We start from the raw sequence: 25181 nt of genomic DNA, 5'->3' as shown, positions 1-25181 counted from the left end.
GAAGCGCTGCTTTCTTCACGGGCGTGCGCGAGGCCGCCGTCCTACCGGGGTATCCGCCCACGTAGATGGGGTCATTGGTGTCGCATGTGTTGGAACGTGCGTTGGGGCTCTCGGCCTGGCTCTGCTGCCCGTCCACCACCAGCTCCACCTTGTGGCGAAGCTTCTTAGCGACCACGGTGTGCCAGCCGCCGTCGCAGAAGCCCCCGCCGACGGGCGCGTGCGCCGCCGTGATCCGGCCGGCGCCGTTGTCCACGTGGAACAGCAGCTGTTGGAGGAGACGCATCAGCGAATGAGCGCATTTGGACCAAGTGCTTATCCTGCATTTTAAATTATTAAATTGCTCCTTTTACTGCTAGATCGAGATCACTGAATATTATGGGATGTCACGTACCTTGCCGCCGGCGATCTCTATCCCCAGTCCATCTCTGGCTTGGTTACTGACGGCAACGATCACCCCATTGGTTCTGCTGGTTCGGAACTCGAATGCGATGGACACGTCCAGACCCACTCTGTAGGAGGAGACTGTAAACGGAGCAGACGGTTCTGAGTGTTTTCCAACGCAGGCTAATCCAGCCCATCCGGAGCTTTTAATCACCTGCTTTCAGGAATCCGGTCCCATCGAAATAAGTTCCCGCCTCCATCGCCTCGAAGCAACTTCCCACCATGTGTCGGGAAGTGGGCGTGGCCATGTTCAAGTTAAAATCTTCGGGGACAGACTCAGAGCGACCTGCAAGGACATTGATCCATCAATCCACCCAGTCACTGAGGCTGATGTGAAGAGGTGTGTGACAGCGGTGTGACACCTGTAGTAGGAGATCGAGTGCTCACGGGGCCTCCCATCACCCTGACGTTTCTCACACATCCATTGATACTGTAGAGAATCTACATCAGAGGACCAGAAGGAGACGCTCAGAATGAAAAGTCCTTATGCTAATGTTTATAACTGTGAGTCTGTTACCGGTCCTATTCTCTTGGTAGTGTAGTTTTGAGGTAATCCACCAATGTACAGCATTCCCACCACATCGAGGAGGTCAGCCTGAGTTAAAGAAAACAACAACAACTGTTATTAGAATACATCGAGCCCATCAATCCCTGCTAAGCTAAACTAGCCCTGAGTTAATGATTCAGTCAGGAGAGGTCCCGCACTTTCTTTGGGCTCATCATCTGTTTAGCGTATCGCCCATCCACTTGGAGAACAGCTCTCTGTTTGTTCCGATTGACACGGATCTGCGGGATTAAAGAGGAGAGAGCCGTCGTTAGTGAGCTGGAGCAGGCGGCACGCTGGCATCGATCAGAAGAACAAGGACGCAGTCGGCAACGTGCTGTCACCTTGTGCCAGTTTCCATCATTGATAGAGTACGGGACGCAGCCTGAAATGTTTCCATGTCCCAAATCATAACCCAGACAAGCTTGTCCATCTTTGATCTGGGGACAGAAATAACGTTTCTGTGTTGACATTGATGGCAGGAAATGAACGGCACAGCGGTGAAACACTAAAATAAGTGAACACTGGACTTGATCTTTCTCCTAAATGATTTATGCTTGTGCACTGAGAGAGTGGGAGCTCTTCTCCTGGTGCGAAGGACTAATGTTTAGGATAAACTGCAAGGCCGTGATACCTGTAAGGAAACGAAATCAGCATGGTTGATTCGGGCCATGTAGAGGAGGAGACCAGAATCCTCCTTTGTCCTCAGTTCAAACTCCAGAATTAGCCTTGGGGACACAAACATAAACCAGGAGCTTTCAACATCTACAGTCCAAGCGATTAAGATGAATGTAATGAATCTGTTAGATTGAAATCACAGTTTGAATTCTGCATACTTCTCTCTGACTTTGGCGTCGTCAAAAGCAAAGCTCATGTGGCTGTTCCTGGTCAGGCCGAACTGATAGGCATTCTGGAGCACCGGCGGGGCCACCGCTGATGCACACGCGTCCTGCAGATTGGACACCGAGTGTCAGTTAGCCTGACAGTCTTTTCAGTATTCTGCTCCTGTTGCCTCCTGCCAACAGTGACCTTAACACCTGAGCACAACAATCCCACTAACTGGGTTTCGGCTCCAGCTGTATACTTGTATTTATGTCCCTGAGTGAATCAAGAATCTACAGTGATTTCAAGCATAATATCACGACCGTGTGTTCATAAAAAGCTTCATGTATATGTAGTGATTTTGTCGTGATTTTGTGAGTTTTGACAGCTTTCCACATGCTGCTCTCACCCTGAAAAAGGGCAGACATCATGTGGACCTTTGGGGTGTAGTACCAACAGTGGCCAGATGGTGTCGGTGTTGCGATTCAACCGAACCCCGCAGTCTTCCGTCTTCATCCCGAATCGTGAGACCTCTTTGCTCTTCGCCGTTACTCATCATCCACCCTCCCTCCTTTCTCTTGCCATCCTTATGTCCCTCTGATGTCCCTCCTCTGCACCCTGTTGCCTTTCGGGCTTTTGTCTGTAAACTAAAGCACTTCTGAGTCTCCTTGTTTCCGCCTACTCTCTCAAAACGACTCACTGTTTCCTCATAGTCCTTATGCTCCCCCAATAAGTAAAACCTCCCACACTGTTTAAAAGTCTGAACAGACTATAAAAGGTTTATGTGATCATGATTAAATCCACTGAATTGGAAGCATTTTTGGAATAAAATTAAAAAACCCAGACTGCAGCAAAGACAAAATGATGTGCACGGGTCCATGAAGGATTTTCATGAACCAATCAAAACACATTTCACCTTGTAAATGATCAAACTCATCCCTGGCTGTCTTGCTCTACATACGCTTCATCCTGAATGTGATTAGAAAGAACTTTCCCTTCACTTATAGTACCATCCGTCTGTCAGAGACTCATTGGTATAATGGGGAGATTTATTTATTTTATTTCATTTTTTGCAGGATGCGTTCTGGGTTTTAAAATACTCCAGAACGCATCAAAGTTCCAGAGTGTTCCCTGATGGTGAACAAGCAAGACACCATATGTGCCCAGGCTTGACATCGCCTGACACCTTCATAGGCACCTTCATAAGCACAGAGAGAAGAATAAAGTGTGTGTTATTCCAAAGTAACACCTAGGAGTAGTCAGCTAATTTCTGTTCTTTTAACCCACTATGTAGACTACTAAACCAGCAAAATGTGGCTTGTCAAGCCTGTAAGTCCTCATCCTAGTGTTCTCAGTGTTAGATGGAAATTTACAGGTGCCTTTTAATTGGATTTTGTAAATCACGCAGGACACACGAAACATCATTAATCTCAGCCGAGCTCATGACTGTGGCTCAGCTTTATAAGAGCTGGATGCAGGGTGACCCCACCACCACCAGGTGGCGCCACTCCAGTTTAACTCCTGCGCAATTAAGGAAGCGGCGAAACGTTTTTAACCCTTATTTTATGTCAAAGTGAGTAAACACACGATTATTAGCTGTATATTTGGTTTTCTGTTGCCCAGTTCAACTGTTGGGTCACTCACTTCCGCCTCTAGCAGACAGATTTTCCATCCTTTGTCACCTGTTTCCTTCACCAACTTCTGCTGCTTCTCCCATCTTTTCTCCTCCCTCCTCTTCCTCCCTCCATCCTCTGGATATCTCCCAGGTTAAATAAAGCTGCTGTTCCTCCAGAGTCAGGGGGACGGGAGCGCCCGAGCATGTCCTAATCTCTCCTCCCCTCTTGTTCCCTTTCAAGTGGAGACATTCCCCACACCTTGACCTTGCTTTGTTGCCGCATGACACTCACCTCTTATCGCACGTCGTCCTCATATCTGCTCCTCCTCAACCTCCCTCCTCTGTCTCTTTTTCAGTCTCTCCCTATCTAACAAAAGGGATATGTCACCTTCTCAAAGGCTTTTCTTCCCTTTTCCCTTCATTCCACTCCTCCATCTTTCCATTAAGCCAACAAAAGGCAGCCACCGCTCTCTTCAGAAGGACTCTCCCCCCTCTTTCCTCCTCCAAGGCTGTACCTTTTCTCTGTGCTCACATTGCTCAGCTCTGCTTTTTCTATTCTCTTTCATCCTCCTCTCTTTTTAACCTCTTTCACTCATCCCCTCTGCTTCTTTCCATTATGGCAACAATAGGAAGATGCGCTTCCCTTCACAAAGGCTGGTCGCTGGGTGGAGGTCACACAGGCAGGATCAGAAGTCATTCAGATGGGATTTTGCTCACAGGGAGTGTGTGTTTGTGTGTGTGTGTGTGTGTGTGTGTGTGTGTGTGTGTGTGTGTGAGTGAGTAGGCCATGGAGGTGTCTGCTGACAAAAGTGTTATTTTAACTTCACAACCTTCAGACCGTTGTTTTCAATCAGCCAAAAAGAAATCTTAAGCGAGTGTGCATCACGTGTGTGTACCGTGTCAGCGGTGGGCTTCTGTTCTGAGGTGGTCGCGGCTGCAGCGGTGGGTGTGGCAGCAGGTGCAGGGGGCGTGGCTACCTGCAATTCAGCAGCAGGTATTAGCAGCAGCCAGCAAGCCAGCACGTTTGAGAGATTGAAGGAAGCAGGCAGTGCGACAACAGCTACAGACACGCAACGAAGTCATGAACACTGAGGTCCAGAGACCACAGTGGAGTAAAAAATGCTTCCTGTTCCCTGTCGGGTCGTGTCAGATATCGTTTTGGTTGAAATCCCTGGATTAAAGCTGACAATCGTGCTGAGTAAATTAAACATTTTACACATTGGAGGGCGTAAACACTCTAAATGGTTACTTAGAGACATGACATAGTACAATAAAAGCAACTGAAAAATGCCGTGGCTAATTTCTCTGTGGCTCGCTGAGGCCTGCAGAGTTTCCCTGAGCTTATTCTGCTGCTAAACTGGTGCTCACAGCCTTAAGGATCACAAGAACAGAATGTGTTGTGACAGATAAGAAGAGAACAAAAGGCCTCTTGATTCAAGCACATGTTGAGACCGTTGCCTCATGTCCAACTTCAGGCAACGTTCCCTGTCCAAAACCATCCTTCTGTCCCAAAACGTGAACATATGGATAATAACATAACATATCTACTTATAAGGTAATTTTACCTGCTCTTATTACAAATGTATTCTCGGAGTCCTGAAATAAATAAAATACACAACAAAGCACTCAATGCAGAAGCTGTATTAAAATGCAGAATGCAATTTGAAGAGCGATGGCTTCTGGCAGCCTGGAGATTATTATATATCATAAAGCAGAGAAACATGTAGCCCGTAAAACAACCAGCTTAGCATCATTCCTTTAGTTGTGACTAGTGATCAGTGATCAAAGTCACATGTCTCCAGGAGCAGCTGTACACACAGGAAGATGTGTGGCGTCTTTTAAGAGGTGTATTGGAGCTGGTAAATGCATATCTGATAAGTGCTAATTGCTGTAGGGCACAAAATTAATGTATGAAATAGATTTCCCCCACTCAGAGGTAAAGGACATGAATTATTCCCAGCCTTACAACCTGGTAGTCTAGCAACTAAATGCTAGCTCAATGTCCTGTCTCATGAGGACTCATAAACCATAAATGGCATGCACAGTTAGCCTAGCATAGCGCTGTAGCTCCACACAGCATGACAGGCTGCCAGAGGGGTATTTAGTGGCTCGAGGCTAAAGGGACTATAAAGATTTCAACGAGCCGTACGACTGCTGTGTGAGGAAGTAATAAGCTAACACTGCAAGGCTATGGATGAGCGGGTAAAAGTAAACACAAGCATATGGTGTGCACCGGTGTGCGTGCACGTGGATGCTGGCAGAAGTTGCATGAAATCTCTAATCTGTGTGCATGTGTGTGCGTGCTTGCGCGGGTTCCAACACTTATTTAGCCACTTACAGCAGGAGGAACTGGAACTGGTGAAGGATCCAGGGGCTTCACCTCCTCTTTTCCCTTCCCGCTCTCGTCCTCCTCATCCGGCAGCAGCGGCGGAAGGGGAGGAGGTGGAGCGAGGTTGGGACACTGGCCGATTTCAGCATTCTCAAAGGACACAGGCTGGGAGAAATCTGAGAGACTGCCACAGAGACCAGGAAAGAGGACATTTAAAATGGCTTCAGCGGCTTGATATGCCATGTGTGACAATGTATTTAAGCCCAAGCTGAATGAGTGGGTACCAGCAGGCCTCACTCAGAACCATGAAATCTATTTTATCAATATATCCAACAGCACCCGTGGAGGAAGAATTTCAACGGTCGGGGTTGTTAGGTGATTGAAGGGAGTCACACAAATAAACAGAGAAAGATGAGATGGGTGTGATTTGAGTTATGAGTACGTTTATGATGTTGGACAGCTCTATTACTGCTGTTCAGGCAGAATGACACGGTGGCTTTATCTTCATCATCCTAACATCACTGCCGTTATGACCTCCAGCAGTCACATTATTAACCAGGCTTTGACCCAGCTCTTTAGGAGGTCACGCCGGACCCCTTGTTCCTGCTGAGAAGGCGCTCTCCTAATGAGACACACTTGATGCCCAACAACAGTCTTTCTTTTTTATGAATCCTAATTTGCAAGTATCAGATCTGTCCTTCAGGACTGAGGATTAACCACAGGAAATGTGTGATTTATGCCGTACCGAGCATAAATATGAAACCCTTTATGAGTGTGACACTTCTAGATTCCATTTCTTTGAATGGCGTCTGAGGGTCTTTTTGGAGGAGCCTACTGAGGGGTGGAAATACACCCGTGGAAGGTGTGTTTCCAAAGACTCATCCCTCATTATAACCTCTCGAATGGATGTAAGTTGAATTTCCAGTACGTACATGGTGTTGATCATCAGGTTCCATATACATCCCTGGAAGGGCACATTGACTCTGTTGGAGGTCTGCTCCACTTCTGCAGGAATACCACCGAGGAAAATTCGGTGCAGGTTCACGGGCTGGTCGTTGGGCAGTGCGGTCTCCCTCTTGGCCTCCTCGTCCACCTGAACAGCAAAAGACCTGAGACGGACAAAAACCCCATCCTGGGGTCTGAACGCGTTGTGCGACTTTGTAGGAGACACATTAAACAGGCGCACAACCTGCCAGGAAGCCTCTCTATACGCAGCGAGTGTTCTCGTCCATCGTTCAGGACCCCCTGGTCGGGTCGCCTGACCACGCGGCGCGGGCTGTGGCTGCCCGTGAACATCAGGACCTCCAGACTGCCTTTGTTCAGCATCACGGAGAGGAAGGGCTTCAGGAAGAGGGGAAAGAGGTGATGAAACGAAGACGTGGAGGTGGATGAACGTCAGGAAATGTGCAGCAGAACATGACAAATCCATGACGGCTGGAGTGGGCTCGCGTTATATAAACACAAAGGTTTTCTTCAAGGATGAGATAAATAAAGAAATACATTTCTTTATTTAAAGGTCTTAAAGGTCTTCAGGTCGACACATGCAGGGAACTGTGATTAAAAGACATTTCACAACACAAGAATGTATTTGTAAGAATTGTAAGAATTTCAGAACCCGAATTGGTTCATTGAAAGCAGAAAGAAAAACATATCTCAGTGTCAAAGGTCACCAGAGTTCATTCGTCATCAATGTGGACTAAAATACACGATGAGTGGACCAGAGTAACATTAATTCACTGGCTAAAAAAGTAGAATCATTTGATTAATCTGTGCTGTTATCAGCACATTAATATGTTTTTAGCTCGACCAAATCAATCAATCTTATAAATAATTTTTTTTTTAGAAGAGACAAGGATGGAAAAGAAGGACAAATGGACTGATATGAACTGAAGGGAGAAGACAAACAGAAGGGAGGGGCGGCCGGGGGATTAAAGAGCAGAGAAAAACCAAAGGGGAAAGAGGGTGATGAGCTGGGAGGGATGCAGGGCTATATAGAGAGAAATTGGAGGGAAATAAGAGAAGTGGAGAGCAGCGGGGAAAGGATAACAAGAGATGAGAGGAGCAGAGAGGAGAGGATAATAGGGCGAAGAGATGAGAGGGCAGAGAGCAAAACAGCCAGCGAGATAGAGACGGGGAGGGGGAGAAGGAGGGAGACAGAGGGAGACGGACAGAGGTGCAGAGAGCAGCCGTGCCGGGTCAGGCTAATTTGAATTTTAATTCACTGTGTGCCAGAGGGCGAAGTGGGAGACAATTTACCACCTGAAAATGGAATTTCAATTTGAGGTCGGGGACAAATTGAACTGAGATGTAGCTACAACATGCCTCTCCCCACGCTGTCATGCGCGCACGCACACACACACACACACACACACACACACACACACACACACACACACACACACAGGCTATACGGAGGTAGACACAGAAAGGTATCACACATGACAATTCCCACGTGAATAAACGGGAAGAAAACAGGCGCACGTACGAGCCAGCTACGACATTACTGCCCCCCCACCCCACACACACCTATTAGCTGTCATCACATCCTGTATATACATATAAACTTCAAAAGATTTGATATATTAAGGCTCTAGGCATGTGCTCGTGCCTGCGTGTGTGTGTGTGTATTTGTGTGTGCAGGTGTTAAAACTAGCTTTTTTCATGTTTCGTTAAAAAAAAATCAGAAGAAAATCAGAATGAATCAATTTCATTGTTCCTTCCCGGCCAAACACTTTGGAACGAGCAGGAACCGACCATTTGGGCTTCAGCGTTCTGCATTTCCACCGTTGGGGGATCGTTTCAATCAGCAGTGCGGAAAAACCTTCAGTCCTTAAATCACCTCGAAATAAGAATCCAAATACATTAGTCTAAGACGTCCACCTGCATAACTAAAGTGCTGCTGAAACTCTTTTCTATTTTGCAAGTCAGACGGAATGGAGGCGATCTGGTGGATCAAGTGGCTTTCTGCTGAGATTATCCAGCATAATGAACACATTAGCTGAGTGAGCTCAGATTACAGAGAGCCTTTCAACACACGGAGAGAAAGAAAACCAGAGCAGCCAAATCATGTTGAACGAGAGTCACAGTTCAAATGAGCTTCTCATCACAGCGTTCAACACCAGGGTCCATGATTGCTCCTCAGTACAGAACAAAGCTTGTATAATGATTAAATATGTATTAAAATTCCTTATTGTTCTTTAGCTTCCCCTCTATTTCCATACACTCGTCTCCCTGTATGTCGCTTCTCTCTGTGACCACTCGTTCCACATAACTTTTATTTATCTCTTCTTGCCAGTGCTGGTCTCTGCCCCCCTCCTTCCTTTCAACTCTAAGCCTCCCCCACTATCCCTCCATCCTTTGTCTCCTGTCCTCTTCCCTTTTTAAAATGTCCATTAGTCAAGGCCAAGTTGAGTTGATGGTGTTTTTAACCTCGTTTAACCTTTCTATCTCCCTCCGCCTCTCTGTTACACACACACACACACACACACACACACACACACACACACACACCACACACACACACACACACACACACACACACACACACACAGATGGAACTGCAAAGAGATTTAAAAAGGCAAACAAACATGTTAAAACTGTATGTTTTTAAATGCCTTAATATCCCAAAACTTTTAAATAGTCTAAACAATGATGATAATTATGATGTGTGTGTGTGTGTGTGTGTGTGTGTGTGTGTACAATGTTTGGGGGTGTAAGACAACCTAATTTGTATAGAAGCTGACAGAAGCAAATCTGATTAGTATGCACTCATGAAAGCGTCATTTACTTGTAGAGGGAAGGCGCCTGAGTGTGTGTCTCGGGAAGACGTGTGTGTGTTTGCACAGTCAGCTACAGTAAAAGCTAAGACAGCAACTATCTGCGTGTGCATCTTAGAAGGGACATTTCCATCAGTGGGGGCCTTAAATAAAGGACAATCCAATTAGCTCAGATGCCTTCAAATGCAAATCTCCTTAATATGCACTTGGAGGCAGCGTTTGCTTACTCAGAGCGGCCGTGAGCTGCAGGATTTTGGGATTGGGTTTGCTCACCTCTCCAGATTGCCTTCGCCTCCTCTTGTTACTCAAGATGCTGGAGCTCCTCGTCTGTTACGGGGGAAATGAATGGTTTGATACTCCTCCACAGGACTGATGGGTGCCGAGGGTTTATTGCGCACAAACCTGCTGCTCGACTGGTGGCGCTCCACCGACGGCCAGCAATATGGTGCCCGTGTCTTCCAGGGTGCTGAACGACAAGCTGATCTCTGTGCCAACGCTCAGCAACAGGCCGCTCAGCTCCACGTACCCGGGTTTAGAGAAACTGACGGTGTAAAGATTCTGCAAGGGTAAAAAGTTGGATGTCGTCTCAAACAGCCTCAATAGGATGAATGAAAGAGTAAAAATGGAAGGGATGTTGTCGAAGGCAAAGACTGTAAATTTTTATATCGAGTGTAAAATTCCCCTGGTGAATTCAAGGCCCTCACAAGATTCAGCTTTCAAAGATATAAAGGCTATTAAACATCTTCCACATCTCCTAATTCTGACAGTGGGCGTAAATTGAATAAGAGCACACCCACACACACACACACACACACACACACACACACACACACACACACACACACACACACACAACCTACCTGCATAGCGACCGTCATGAAAAATATTGAAAACAAGTACAGATAAAGAAAAGACCTTCCCTCACACACTCGACGCAGGGCTTTCGCCATCATTTCTTTCCTGTGAATGCTGAACGTTGCTGCGTGTGTGTAAACAACAGTGTCTAGGACGCCGGCCTTCGAAATGCCAGCACAGAAAATAGTAAAAAGCCTGATTGTACAGTAGGAGCAAAAGTTGATGAATGCACGGAGAAATGTGATGGCCTATTCACGCGTGACGGAAAAGACAGTTTCGTGTCAAAAAGGGTAATTAAACTTTTTTTTTTTTAAATCGTTTCCTTGTTGAAAAAAGGTAAACATGATTTATTGAACACGTTCCGGTGCGTCCGATCAAGAGCAGTGTAGCGCTTCACATTACATTTGAAGCAGGATTTTAATTAAGAGCATTTAAAGGAGAGGCTCTAAGCCTACTCTTACCTCTACATTACATCCTTTTGTGACCCCAGTATAATCTGAGCTGCTCAGGAGATTATATGGAGTCCTGGAGACTTCAATCTCCCGGAGACACCCGGCGTAGCGCTTCAGCGTGACCTCTGGCCTGGTGAGGGAGAGAGATGACTTCAGGAAAGAGCAGATCATGCTGAGAACAGGGCAGAACCCACAGAATTCCTGGTCTCTGAGCAGCATCACGGAACTTTAAAAGGCTGAATTGCCGCAGCAGCGCCGCTATTGCATCACGCGTCTGGAAGCAGAGCGACATCTGGATATTGTCAAGAATATTTGAACATGTTTGTCTGCAGCAAATGCACATTTCAGCTTGTTGATTTGCATAATATTTTGTTTAACAGCGTGACTCCAGAATGCTGAAATACTGCATGAACAGTATTATTAAACCCATTCATAACACTTTAACAGAATTATTTCATTTTTGTAGCTCAGTTACAAATGATGACTCTCATTGTGATGAATATTTGATGCTCTGATCTGCATTCAAGGAACAATTTCAATGTGTCAAATAGAGTCAAAATGCCTTGAAGGGAGGGTCATAGCCACGACAGCGTCCACGATCGGTTAAACAACACAATGTTGTGGAGCAGACAAACATCAAATCCAGATGAGCGAGTGTGAGCGAGCGTGATGTCCAGCGGCGGTGAGGAGGAGCCAGCAAGCAGCAATAGTCACCGTGGGCTGCAGCGCATGGCTCATGCACAGAAAGGAACACGAAGATAAAAGTGGCCGTTTGAGAGTGAAAATGATTCTATTTACCTGGCGGCCATGCTGTTAACACAAAACAGGAAAGCATTAACACACACGTCACTCATGACTCATCTAAACTGGTCTAATTAGCACACTGAGCCTTCATTTTCACACTATCAGTATAAAAAATGTAATATTCTAATAATAATAATGATAATAATGATAATAATATCATGTGTAATAAGACACTAATAACTGCCATAGAATGGAATATTAAGCGATTGCTACATGTCTTCCAGTTCAGAAGATGGTAGTACTGCATCTGGAAGCTGTGAGCCAAATTATATTAAAAAAAAAAAATACAAAACAGGAAATGAAATGCTTGCTTATTGAATTAGGGGAGCAAAGATGAGGAAGCTAACAGAGAAAACAAGACAAAATATCAAGAAAGAAAAGCCGGTTTGTTCCCATCCTAATCTATCCTAATTCTTTGCTCCATTTTTGTTGTAATCAAAGAATCAGATGCTTAATAACTCTGGATAACTCTGTCCGGCCCTCAGCGTCTGCGTATTAAACCAAATGTACCTGTAGTTGGCGATGGTCGGCAGCCCTCCAAAATAAATCCTCTGGCTCTCCTTCAGGTTGAGGCCGGTGGCTGAACCCTGCGAGATGACCGTCATTTTCTCCTCAGCGCCGCTGTCGACGTCCACCACAGTCACCGTGGCTTTGAAAACACGGACAAGCGCAACAACGTGGAACCTCTCGTCTGTCAATCTCATGCCGATGATTCTGAACGGTAAACACTCTGCCCAGGTCGTCACGTCTACCTTGTTTCTTGTTCCGTGACACGGTGAGGGACTTCCAGCGTCCATCGTTGTGCCGCTTTGCCGACTTTGCGCTGCCAACCCCTGAACCGAGGTCAAAATTCACCTTCACCGCACCTTCTGACAGCTCCAGGGACATAAAGTCCTTCTACAGAGGCAGCCACAAAGACACAGCCATGAGGTTTTGACCTGCTGACAGTAATCTAGTAATAAGAGCGTAATAACTCCATCTTCCAGAAACAATGTTGCTTGTCTGGGGTCAGGCCCTGGGGTTCTGGAAAGCGCCTTGAAACAATTTTGATTGTATAAGACGCTATATAAATAAAGATTGATTGGATTTGATTTGATTTTTCCAGTCCTCTCATTTTCACAGTGTGAGATGGGACGTGCTTTGTTTTAACTCTGCATACCCACCATGTCCTCAGTCGCTAAATACATGAGCAGGGAGTCGGACGAGAAGGTGCGGAACTTGAAGGCCACCGTGGAAATGTTGGGGTTCCACCTGGTGGGTCGCCCCACGGCCGCATAACCTTCGCCGTCCAGCTGAACTGTCCCTTCACCATCTGAGCGTTGGGGGCTGAAACCAGGAAAAAGCAACTTTTACCAGCATGTTTCCTCTCTCACTGAGACAAAATAAACACAAGCAGGAACAACAAAACGGGCACATTAAACGGGACATTAATGTGACGTCTTGGTGTACCTGACCACGCATCCTTTACAGTCTCCCTGTCTCTGTCTGTAGTTCCACAGTCCAATAGGTTTCCCATCCAAGAAGGTCTCCCCCATACAGCCCGTGAACGTGGAGGTTCGCACCACCTCTGCTTTCTGAAGGAAAGAAAGAGTTAAATGAAAGAGTGCATTCAGGATTATCGATCTTGGAGAAAACATTGGAGGTACCTTGACTTTGCCAAATATTCCTCCCACGAACAGGTAGGCGTTCTGGTCCACGTCCAAGATGGTGTAGGCGGAGGGTGAGTTGGCGCTGGCCGGGGTCGGCATCATACCTGCCATAGATCCTTCCAGAGGATACACTGAAATGGTGCCATTCAGCCCATTTCTATCCAAAAAGAGATTTTGATGTTATTATCTTATATGCTGGAGCCACGTGTCCAGTCTTTCAGCTGCAGAGCTGCATTGCACAAACAGTGAAAATTATTTCTAAAGAGGAATATGAAACACAATAGATCTATTTGCACCTTTCTAAACTTGTGCTTTTATGTTTGTGCCCATTTTCCGAGAAAGAAACGAGCGAGAAACCCTAAGAAGCACAGGAAAGTGCACCTTACCGAGACGCCTCGATCCTGTGCCAGTTCCCATCATGGATGGTGTGATGGGAATATTCAACCCTCCCAACGCCTGAGCCGACATCCCAGAGGAAATTCACCTTCCCTTTACGCATTTCCAAGGCCAGGAAATCAACCTGACGTGCACAGAAGAAAGAAGAAGTGAAGTGCCCTCACTGATCACCATAGCTAATATGTTAGCGGTGAGTGACCTTCTTGACCTTTATTTAGGGTTGTCATTATATTCCAGAGTAGTTATTTATGTTCCAGTCCCCTATATCTGCTAAATGCTTATATTACATCTGGTGGGTGGAACATTGCTTCCATGAAAGAAATGTTTCTCAATACAGAAATTACAGTATTGTTGTACATGCACGGCCAGGTTACAGCTTTCAAATTAAATTCTAATCAATGCAAAACTATTGAAAGTGAAGACATCTCCAAAAGGACTCATTATATCCATTCCAGGTTTTGGCTGGACAACATATCTGCTGCAGGAACAGAAACCAGATTTTTTTAAACTCTGCTGTTGTGGCTGCCGGAGGATGATGGTAATGAATAGAGGTCGCCACCTCAGTTTTGCTACAAGGGTTAGCTACATGGGTTAGCTACATGGGTTAGCTACATGAGGACTGGGTGTATTTAACTAGCAGCCAGTGGTAAATGAGTCAGTCATGGTGTATATTAACTCTCAGCTCACAATCAGAATTGCTTTTATGGTGACTGTAGGAGTGCAAAACAATTTATTACGTAAAGTTCAAGAGCATAATAATTAAACAATAAAGTGCTAACAGCAGGTTAGTGAAACCCACTTTCACAGTGACTCAGGTCATGCAAGAACCCCCGTGTTGATTGTGTGATGAGAATGTGTTCACGTTTCAAGAGTTAAGTGGAATTGTGGCTCGGCCAGGTTTTAACCCGTTTGTTCCCACTTTTATTGGCGTGAAACAGTGGTTCAAAGAGCCAGAGTTCTGGGTGGGACGGGTCCCTGAGAATTATGTGTGCCTTTCTGAGACCGGGAGATCTGTGTAGATCTACGGATGGGAGAGGGCAGCAGGTGACCTTTTCAGCGGCGGCGACGACCCTCTGGATCACTTCCATTCCAGCAGCGTTCTGAGGACGTACAGTCTCTGCTCAGCCTTCATCACAGAATGAAGACCCCAGGTCAGGCGTTCCTCCATGTAGGCGTCAAGGAATCTGAAGTCCATGCAGCCTTCACCGATGAAGGGGGGTGGGGGGGTGGGGGTCCACTTTAATCCTCCTGAAGTCTATATTATTTCTTTGGGTTTTGTTGTGTTTGAGAACAGGTTGTATCTATGCACCCTGCTGACCACCGCGATGAGGTGGAGCAGCACTTCAGGAGGCTGTTGGCAGAGTGGGGGCTGTTACAGTGGTGGGTGTAAAGGGGGAACAGTCCTGGGGGAGCCGGTCGTTCAGTTCCAACCTTAACCCTGGGCAGTGGCCGCTCAGTCTGATGGGGACTGGGCTGAGGAGCGGAGGGCTCTTGGTTCAGGCCCTAGTGCACACAAAACATGGAGGGTGTTTTGGTAGGAGGGAACTACCAGAACACCTTGAGGACACTGCCGAGGTACCCTTGAGCAAGCTACCAAACCCACAAATGCTCATATAGGGCCCTGCGATGAACTGGCCACTCATCCAGGGGTGGATCCTGCCTGCGTCCCTGATCCTGGTCTAGTCGTTTGGTCTGTTGGAGATGCCGGTATGGCACCCTGAGCTGAAGTCCACAAAGAGCAGCGACTCGTAGTTCACCAGCCTCTCCAGGTGTGACGGAGCAGGGTGGAGGGCTGGGGAAGAGGCATCCTCCGAAGACCTTCAGGAAAACTGCTGCGGGTCCAGGGACAGAAGCTGATGTTGTGCAGGACTTGATGTAACCCACAACTGCTGTAGTGTCCTGCTCCAGGTCGTGGTGTTCAAGTTGATCCAAAGCAGCTCCTCTAATAACACCAGGCCAGATTCCAACAGTTCTGGATGTGGTGAGAGCCTCGAACCTGAGGAGACTGAGAGCAGGGACAAGCGGTCCCACGTGTGGTAGTGGTCTGGCCCTAAAGCACGTGTTGATGTTTGAGTAGAACTTGCCCCGATGGTAGCACATCTGGCATGCTGATGGAGTTCTGGCAGCACTTTCCTTATCAGCACGGTTAAAATCCCCTGTAAGGACGTAAACAGCCTCAGGATTTGAACTCTGCTGGCTAAAGATGCCATGCAAATGTCCCAGGGTCGAGCTAGCATTAGCATGTGGTGGAATAAAGCTGTATCTGGGATGGATGAGGGAAGGCAGGTCTCTGCACAGAGCAGAACGTCTTTCACGATCACGAGGACGTGTTGGTTCGTGCGGCCACTTGCACCGCTGCCTCCTCTCCCTCGGATGGGATGGTAACCAGGGAGAGACGAGGCTCCTGTTGATGTCCAGCGTGATGTTGTGACAGTGGAAAAACTCAGCCGTAATCGCCCGCTCGCTGGATAATCCTATTTGGAGGAGGTCGGGTCGACGGAAGGTTTTGTTCGCTCCGCAGGACATTATCAAGATGAACAACACATTTGCTCTGGTCTCTGCGAGAGTATGAAATCTTTGCTTGTAAGTGGATTTGCACGCCGTCCTTGCCATATTTTGATTAATGCCCTCATTACTTATGTATGAGCCAAAAAATTAACAAGAGTCTTCTGAGCATACGCTGTCATCTAAATGCTGTCTTCAAAGTACACACTCTCACACACAAACAGGCGGGCACACACCATTACAATTCATACAGTATTATGCACAATTAGAGATTATTAGGAAGTCACACGTGTCCTCCTGGTCTCTCCAGGGTAATGTCGATTATTCATTAACAGAGATCACAGGGCATCATCATTATTATTCAACTAGAATTACATACTATTAGTGAAATGTTACTGGAGTGCCCCCACACACAAACAAAGCATTTTCATTCATGATGAATTCCACTATTACTGAATATTAGTGGGAAACACACATGCATACACACTCTCCGCTTCCCAGTCAGAGGCAGCAAAGCAATAATTTCTCGAGGGAAATCAAGCTAACGCCGACACCAACATATACTTGATGTTAATTGCAGCTATTCCTTGAGACACACACACACACACACACACACACACACACACACACACACACACACACACAGACGTGGCTAACACCTAACACCATGGTAGATGCTTAAGATTATCAGCTGTAAAGAGCGCTCTGCTATATTTTTATGGCTGTAATTGAGTATTAATTATAAATTATTCTAACTTCAGATCACTCCGGGAGAGAATGTGTGTGTAAAGAGAGAAGGATGCGCCGCTCTACAATCTGTTTATGTGCCTTTGCCACAAAATTTCTCAAGTATGATTAAGGTGCACGACGAGGTTCAGCACATTTCAGCATCATTTCATTTTTGCCTCAAATGGCTGAAATCTCCCCTTGATCCTGCTGCCTGCCCCCTGAACGCACTCTGAAAAATCAAGTCTCTGGAGACCACACAGGGGCAAATGTCAAAAACACACACGAGGGGGACAAGCGGCGCTCCAAAACATGTCAAACCACGTTCCAGCCAATCACTGACAAGCTGGTTGGGGGGGGGGGGGGTACTATGTTTGTCGGTACTATGAAAGTGATGATGCACGAGATTGCAAAATACACCTTTAAATTAAAAACAGCTTTCTTGCACTTTTAATATCAAGCAAAACCCTCCCAAATCTTTATGAATACAGCTAAAACTAAAGTTTTGGTGTGATTACGCCTTAAATTGAGAACCCGGCTGTGTCGGACTAAGCTGAAAGGACGTAACGAGCGACTTACAAACTTGGCTGATCCCAGGTAGAGCAGCAGATTGTCCGGTGTGGTGGTCTTAACGTGAAGGGTGATGGTGTTGTACCTCCCTTTCCGTATATCGGGGCGGTAGCTGCGGAGGCAGTCACCACCCGATGACACTGACACTTTAATCTACAAAGAAAAGACAAATAAAATCAGCTGCTGAGAGGCCTGCCAGAATCTTTACGATTATTTCACTGAAAGATGGAGACTTTGATTTAAAATGCAGGTATGGATCCATTCAATTCAATTAAAAATGCATTTTTAAGCTCAAAATTAAAAATGGATCTACAAACAGAATCCCATGCTGTTTGGTTAACAGCTTACAGAGTTAGCTTGTTTCCTGGCTTGATTGATCAGTTCCTTGATTTGCGAGATGTTGCGTCTAAGATTATCCTGCAGCTTTCTGATTGGCTGCAGCTTCTCCAACAACCGGTCAGCCTCGTCCTCCAAATCTTTCACTTTAGCTCCTGCAGCGTGAACTGTGTGGGGTTAGAAGAGGGACAGTAAGCATACAGGAGAAGCTGCTAACACAATGCTGCTTAGTGTAGCTGTAAAAGAATGAGGACAATCTCAGTTACTCAAAGGACAGAAAGTGCGCGTAGCAGGTGAGAAACCGAGAAGCCTGTGAGAAGCAAAACATTAGCATAGCATTCAAAGAGCGCCTGTCTTTAACGTACAAAAGCTGAAATCTGAGACAATGTTGGCAGTCTAAGGAAAAATAGAGAGAAGGGAATAAATGATAGACTTCCATGCTTTGTGCAGAGCCGAACAGAAGCATTAATAGAAGCAACTAATGTTTACGGTGTAGCTGTGAACAATAAAACTGATACGTGGTGCTCCAATGCTGCTGCGGAAATTCACACTATAATAGGAAAAAAGGCCATTTAATTATGTCCTGGCAGAAAGGGGAACATTCAGGATATTTCTGCACCATCTCTAAGACAGACGGGCGACAAACGGATCCAGGAAAGTGTAAATATTCAGCTTTAAAGCAGGAAAAGAGCATTAAAGCTTCAGGAATTCCACCTGGTCCCACGACTCTATTTCAGTAAACGGCCAAACTATCACATTGGCAGAAAAAAGGACAAATAATGTAGAATCCTGAATTATCACAACATGTTTTGGTGCACCACTAGTAAACAGCTTTACATTAAGATAAGAGAAATATACATACTGATCGCTGTAGGGGTGGAAAAAACAGAGAGAGGGAGAAACGTATTAGGTGTCAATCAAACGTACCATTTTAAAAAAGCTGTACACATCTTCATATGGTATGTCCAAGGAAGTTACATGAGGTTTTAGATTGGAGGAACATTTTGATTCGTTTTGAAGTTTTTAGTATGTAAAGAGTTTATATAAGTGAAGTAAATAAAACTGTTATAAAGCTGTAAAATGAGCACTCCAGATGTAACTGTGCTAATTATATAGAGTCAAAGGGGACGATTACAAGTTCTTTACTGAGAGTTCCAAACGATAAACAATATAAGTATGGAAACATTTCGAGATTCGTGATTCAGGATTAAAGAAACAGGAGTAATTAACGATGTTCAAAGTAACAGATTCCCACTAGGAAGTAGCTCACTGTTCTTCTCTGGATCCTGGATCATCTGATTGGCCGCCTTGACGGTGTCCTCCAGCTCGCTGTAGTTTCTCTGCAGTCCGCGAAGGTGTAGGTTCAATTCCCCGAGGCGTTCCAGGACGTCGATGGCGGTGGCGTTAGCATCTGCCGCGACAGCCTTCGTGGCCGCCAGCCTCGCCGCCGTGTCTGTGCAACAACACGACGGACACACGGACGGCGTTTCAGCACAATCCATATATGAACTATAGCATAGAGCGTTCAACACGGCTCGGTCTCAGTCTAACACGTTGCTCTGACCCCCGGGTCAGGACGCGATCCCCAACAGCAGATCGACCCGATAACCTCGCCGTCGCCGCACTTCTGTTGCCTTCCTGCGTGAGTACTGACATGTGTCAAGTTGGGTTTGCTGGAGCGTCTGACCTCTGAGCGCAGAGATATCGATCCACTTTCTCTTTACTTCCCTCCCACGCGCACGCACAGCCGTTCCCCACGTGCACAGGCGCTACTGTACCGTTGGGGATGGTGATGAGCGTTTCCATGGTTCCATTGACAGCTCTCAGCAGGTCTTTGGTTCTGTCTCGCGCTGCTTTAACTCTGCCCTTCAGCCTCATCACACTGTAACCATTTTCTACACACACACACACACACACACACACACACACACACACACACACACACACACCACACACACACACACACACACACACACACACACACACACAGATAATAGAATTGTTTAGCACCATTTTTAAGCACCACTGACAGTCGGCATCGTTTTGTGGGGATTATTGGTCGAAGCATTGCATCAACCTGCAGAACCCGATCTCATCGTTACCTTTGACGTCACTTCCAAGCTGCTCGGCTTGATTTAGCAGCTTGTGGCTCTTCTGAAGGGCACTTTGAGCTTCTTCACTGACTGGAACCTCTGGGCCCAAAGCCTAGACAAAAGGTGCAAATCGGAACGGAAGGTGTTCACATTTGAAAATCTGGGTTTATTTAGCAAGCAGCACGTCTCCTCACGTCCATCCTTCGTCTCCTTTTGTCTCTTGCACTAAATTTGCAGGCATACAAACAGGAAAGAGCCCCATAAATTAAGAACGAAGTGGCCTCAAACAGGGTTAAACGCTCACAAAAAGCACCCGAGAGAGAGAGAGAGATAGAAAAGAATAAATAAATATTGTGAGCATTGTGGGATGTTGGAAAGGAGAGATGTCAGGTGTGTGTGGTCATCATAATAAAAGAGAGTGTGTGTGTGTGTGGGGGGGGGGGGGGGCAGGAGGACAGAGAAGTGCTTTGATCTCTCAGCCATGACCGATTGAAACCTCAGGCTTGCAGTTCTGTTGCTGCATGCAAAACACACAAACAGGAGCCGGAACACGCCGACTCCCGGGTTCACATCACACTTCCTCGGCTGGAACAGATGGTGCCTGGCATTTACAATACTGACAGCGCGCCTGAATGCAACATGGGTTACACGCGGAGCAATGCATCTGCGCAGCATTATTAGTTGACAGAAAAGGGTTGTTGAGGCCACGTACCAGATCCAGGGCCTCACTCGCCCTCTGTTTTGCCGCCTTTGCTTCCTTCTCTGCTGCATCAACGTTTGCTTTAATATTGCTGTAGGCCTTGAAGGCTGCAGTTGCATTGAGGGACACGCTTTTGGCGTCGGTCAAAATGCTATGAGGGACAGAGGAGAGATAGTGTATAAAATATGAACATGAATTATATGCACGAAGAACCAAAGCGAATTCATTCAGTTTTTTTTTTTTAAATTTACACCTAAATGATTCAATGTCTGAAATCACAAATACATCCACGAGCACATCTCCCCAATAAGCGCTCAACACATGTTGTAGTGGCCAACTAGGACATATAAGTGGTGCTTTTGATTTGCTATTTTTATGGGTACCTATCCAAGATGGCAGCAGAGTCATTCAGTTGCTGCGCGTGCTCCTCCGCCTCCAGCACGCGATTAGCCAGACGGCCGTTGCCCAGGCCGTCGGCCAGGTGTCTGACTCTCTCTTCTAGCTGCTCTCCAAGTGGACTCAGCCCTTTTTCCATCTCTTCCGCCTCCTGCAGACAGAAAACACAATCTCTGCTCACTTTGCTGGCATAAAGGCAAAAAAAACAACGAAACACACGAATGCAAAACAGGCTGAATAAGACAGCAGTGTTTGTGCACCTCAACTTCCTTGTTTATGTTGTCAGAGAGTTGGTTCGCTTCAGCCAGCAGATGTTCCCCTTGTTCCAGGACCTCCTGGGCTTCCTGCTTCACTTTACTGACCGCAGAGCGTTTTCTCTGCAGAAATAAAAAAAACACACCGACATTATGACGACCTTTTCACTACGTCATTGCTAACGGGTGCATTTTCGCATTCATGATAGCAGCTAGCATGAAGACTCGTGAACTGGTGAGAGTTTGTGCACATGAGCACCTCCAGGGTTGTGAGGTTAGCTTGGTTTTGTTCAGCCAGCGAGCCAGCCTGCCTTGTATTTCCCCGGGCCGAGTGGAGAAGATCCTGGGCCTCTTGGAGCTTCCCGCCATGATCTGCTAGTTTCTCTTTTATCTAAGAAAACGGATGAAGAGGCGTCAGTCAGGTCGTTCATTTAAGGCCACCGGAGGTAAGAGGAGAGGTTGGATGTTACCTCTACTTTCAAGTCTTCAGTGGACTGATGGGGGTCACCAAATAACCTCTGCACGTTTTGATACAACTCTGCTGCAAGCCTGAAAAATTTTAGAATATTGACATTTGGAAAACTGATAATTTCACTCATTCATGGCCCATAAAGTGGCTCCAATTAGCACAAGAAGGGTTGGATGACGTCACTCTTGACGTCCTTCCAACTCATATTTGTTATAACTTTTAAATAAACACTAGGTTATATAAATGTTACAGTCTGTTCTCTTTTTAAATGCCAGCTTCTGTTTCTAAAGCTGTTAAAGTAAGGAAATACCAAAAAGCCTCCAAGTTTAAATGAAATGTCTTAAAACGCAGAAAGCTTTGGAAAAGTGGTCCACGTCTTCCCATTTTAATTTTGCTCCACCAATTTTCTGTAAACTTTTAGCCTAAAACTGTACTTTTGTCTGTCCGCAGCTCCAAACTGCAGCTCCCAGTGTGCTGCCTTTTGAAATCCTGAAGGAACAAAAGCGGTTGCAGGAAACAGCGCACTTTAGCCCAGTTTGAGCTAAGCTTGAGTAGAGATTTTTCTTTTTTAATGCATTTAATAATTATTTGAAAGAATTTAAAAAACCCAGTCCTCCCTACCGTTGTTCAGAATGTGGCTGCTTTTGAACGTAAAATAGAACCAACTCAGAAACACATGGGAAGAGCTTAGGGTATAAATGTTATATGTTTAAGACCGTTTTTCGCCATCAAAGCCCAGCGAACATCCCAACTCTATGCCCAGAGCGCCACTTCTTCTTCTACTATAGCAGCTATTTCACAGTCGGTGCTGAATGTGCTTCATGGCTCTGCATAAAAGCTGCCCTGGGGGCTCAAACTATTAAACAAAGGCACAGCTTGGTGACAGTGGCAGTTTCTCTTTGAGCCTCTTGCAATTGGTGGTTTTTGCCCCTGCAACTCTGTGTCCATCTGTCAGTTCTCTCCTCCTGCTGCAACCTTTCTTTTCCCCTTTGTTGTTTGAGGCTCTCTGTCTGTTTCTGCCCCTACAGCCATGCAGCGAATCAACCCATCGACCTCATCGAGGAGCTGGAGGACGAGCGGGAAGCATGATGGGACGAAAAATCTGTGGAACGCCTGATGTCTGACGCGTGCAGGGCTTCCGCTCTTTTCTGTTATTTGGTTAGAACCTTCGCTTTTGTCTGCACAACACGGGACGAATGCCACGGTGCACATGCACGTAGCGCACGTGGGCTTTTGAGTTTGTTTGTGCGTGACCGTACTCGAGCTCGTCCTCGGCGATGCTTTTCTGCCCCGCCAGCTGTCGTTTCCTCATCTCAGCTAGCATCGCCTGGATGTCCTCCTTCATCACCTTCAGGCTTTTGTCTGGACTCCCATCGTTCCGCGAGAGCGTCTTGTTCACCTCTGCTGCCTTTAGCTGGAGGTCTGAGGACACACAGGCAGACAGACTGCTGTCAGGAACCGGAAGAACAAATGGCTTTGTGAGATGCTAAACGTTAGGCTTGGAATATATATATAACTCTGAAAATATATAACTAATTCTGTTACTGTCATGCAGATCTTCAAACAACATCCCATGTGGAGTCCATACAGTAACAGAGCACTAAAGAGATCCGATCTACAGCCTTAAAAGATGTTTCCTCTGCTTCGCTTCTCAGAAAGACAGAAAAATAACGTCAGTGGGTTTGATCTTGACTCCTTTATACACACAGTCACTCACACACACACTCGTAAGCCCAATTTAAACACTATTCAAACGCTGTGATTTTGGCAAACCCGTGTTTATCTTGCTTTTATCAAATTAAAGGCAGTGAAATCTCAAATTAATCAATGATGAAACTGCAGCAAAATACTGCGAGACTCATTTGAATAATACTGCAGGAATTAATGAGGACGGTTAAGTGGGTGTTTGTGTGTGTGTGTGTGTGTGGTGTGTGTGTGTGTGTGTGTGTGTGTGTGTGTGGATGGGATGGCTGTGTTTATACAGCAAGCTGTTTGGCTGCGTGTGTTTTTCATTTGAAATGTTAACTTGGCGTGATTAAAGCAAGCTGAAGCAACTGTGTGTCTGAGTGTTTGTAGGTGTGTGTGTGTGTGTTTGTGTGTGTGAGTGTGTGTGTGTGAGTGTGTGGGTGGGCCTGGATGTTTTTGTAGCAATGCAGCATTTCTACTTATTTGAAATGTAAACGTGGCGTGATTAGAGGACCAAGACAGAACTAAAGCCATCATGCTAATGAACAGCTGTGCCGCGTGTGTGTGTGTGTTTGTGCATGCGTGCTACAGTCGTATATGTGCACGTTTGAGCCTCTGTGCTTGTTTGTGTGTATTACAGCCTTATAATTACATAGTGGTATTTAAAAGCCAATTAAACACTTAAATGTGGATGGAATCATATTGTGGTATCTGGTAAACACTGGCCCACATGCTTGGGATCGGACTAATCTTTTTGCCTGGATGTGTGTGTGTGTGTGTGTGTGTGTGTGTGTGTGTGTGTGTGTGAGTGAATGCATGTGCAAGTTTGTGTGAATTTGAACACCAGTATATGTGTGTGAGGTGTGTTTCTGTACGTGCTCATGATAGCCACTAATTAAGTCTGTAATTACTACTCTCAATCATCTAGCCAGTCCCAACACACACTTTTCCTCTCCCTCTCACACACACAGACACACAGACACACACACACACACACACACACTCTAACGTCCTACTGTGATTAGGCAGCAGGCCAGAGCGCCAGGAGCAACAACAAGGAGTTTCATCACAGTCACTCACAATATGCTGCTTCTGTAACTTTCTTATTTAAAAAAAAAAAAATTTAAATATCCCAGCAGCCAAAACAATCTCATAATTGAACTTTCGATGAGGAATTATTAATTGTTATTAGACGGCAGCGTCTGATACGCGTGTTCATTTTGCCGCTGCGCTCTACTTGAAAATGCTCGCCGGGGAGAATTTTGAAGAAGCGCACTGAGAAAAGAGGGATGGACGATTTTAAACAGAGGTCCAGACATCCCATAATGTGGCGATCATCACGTTCTTGATCTGAAGGACCGGGACCACCTGTACGCGTTACACAAGCCCCTTCAGACTTTTCTTTCTGACTGCCACGTTGCAGGAGAGAAAAAACTCCATCATACTCTGATCACGCAGAGAAGGATGGGGGGGGGGGGGGGGGGGGGCAGCTGCCCCAGCAGGAGGGAGATACCGAGGGGGGAGAGAACACCTATCTGCTGTTCACACCTGCAGAGGAGAGCGAGCAGGACGAGGAGTCTGTTGTGGTCTCAAGGGCTTCCACTGTTTCGCTCTGGCTCAGCTCCACGTTCTGGTTCTACAACGTTACTGTCTGATTCTTAGCTCTCATTATTTTGGTTTTCGGGGAGTTGGTGGTAACCACAACACAAACCAGCGCAGAATTGTGGAAACCTTTTTCCAAACAACCTGGAAGAAAAACTGCA

At 46.2% G+C, this 25181-nt stretch overlaps 1 protein-coding gene across 1 annotated transcript in view; it reads right to left on the bottom strand.

Moving 5' to 3' along the window:
* The window catches only part of lama2 (laminin, alpha 2), a 91557-nt gene that overhangs the window by 1116 nt on the left and 65260 nt on the right, over window positions 1-25181 (bottom strand). Inside the window, exons 40-73 of the mRNA XM_057017877.1 lie at window positions 22992-23154; window positions 21734-21812; window positions 21523-21654; window positions 21270-21386; window positions 20997-21160; window positions 20626-20764; window positions 19923-20025; window positions 19599-19715; window positions 19091-19273; window positions 17833-17987; window positions 17494-17637; window positions 13674-13807; window positions 13285-13444; window positions 13088-13212; window positions 12802-12964; window positions 12391-12535; window positions 12149-12287; window positions 11633-11644; window positions 10844-10964; window positions 9930-10085; window positions 9801-9854; window positions 6941-7092; window positions 6684-6860; window positions 5761-5935; window positions 4319-4399; window positions 1822-1934; window positions 1620-1713; window positions 1330-1425; window positions 1147-1227; window positions 959-1036; window positions 804-882; window positions 596-727; window positions 392-522; window positions 46-265 (exon numbers count right to left, since the gene is read on the bottom strand). Coding sequence (XP_056873857.1) covers window positions 46-265; window positions 392-522; window positions 596-727; window positions 804-882; window positions 959-1036; window positions 1147-1227; window positions 1330-1425; window positions 1620-1713; window positions 1822-1934; window positions 4319-4399; window positions 5761-5935; window positions 6684-6860; window positions 6941-7092; window positions 9801-9854; window positions 9930-10085; window positions 10844-10964; window positions 11633-11644; window positions 12149-12287; window positions 12391-12535; window positions 12802-12964; window positions 13088-13212; window positions 13285-13444; window positions 13674-13807; window positions 17494-17637; window positions 17833-17987; window positions 19091-19273; window positions 19599-19715; window positions 19923-20025; window positions 20626-20764; window positions 20997-21160; window positions 21270-21386; window positions 21523-21654; window positions 21734-21812; window positions 22992-23154 — 4314 coding nt within the window. The remainder of the gene's footprint in view (window positions 1-45; window positions 266-391; window positions 523-595; window positions 728-803; window positions 883-958; window positions 1037-1146; window positions 1228-1329; window positions 1426-1619; window positions 1714-1821; window positions 1935-4318; window positions 4400-5760; window positions 5936-6683; window positions 6861-6940; window positions 7093-9800; window positions 9855-9929; window positions 10086-10843; window positions 10965-11632; window positions 11645-12148; window positions 12288-12390; window positions 12536-12801; window positions 12965-13087; window positions 13213-13284; window positions 13445-13673; window positions 13808-17493; window positions 17638-17832; window positions 17988-19090; window positions 19274-19598; window positions 19716-19922; window positions 20026-20625; window positions 20765-20996; window positions 21161-21269; window positions 21387-21522; window positions 21655-21733; window positions 21813-22991; window positions 23155-25181) is intronic.

The sequence above is a fragment of the Takifugu flavidus genome, chromosome 19, assembly GCF_003711565.1.
Source record: "Takifugu flavidus isolate HTHZ2018 chromosome 19, ASM371156v2, whole genome shotgun sequence".
NCBI lineage: Eukaryota > Metazoa > Chordata > Actinopteri > Tetraodontiformes > Tetraodontidae > Takifugu > Takifugu flavidus.
Note: the sequence above shows the minus strand (reverse complement) of the source record. Positions and strands in the feature narration are given on the sequence as shown.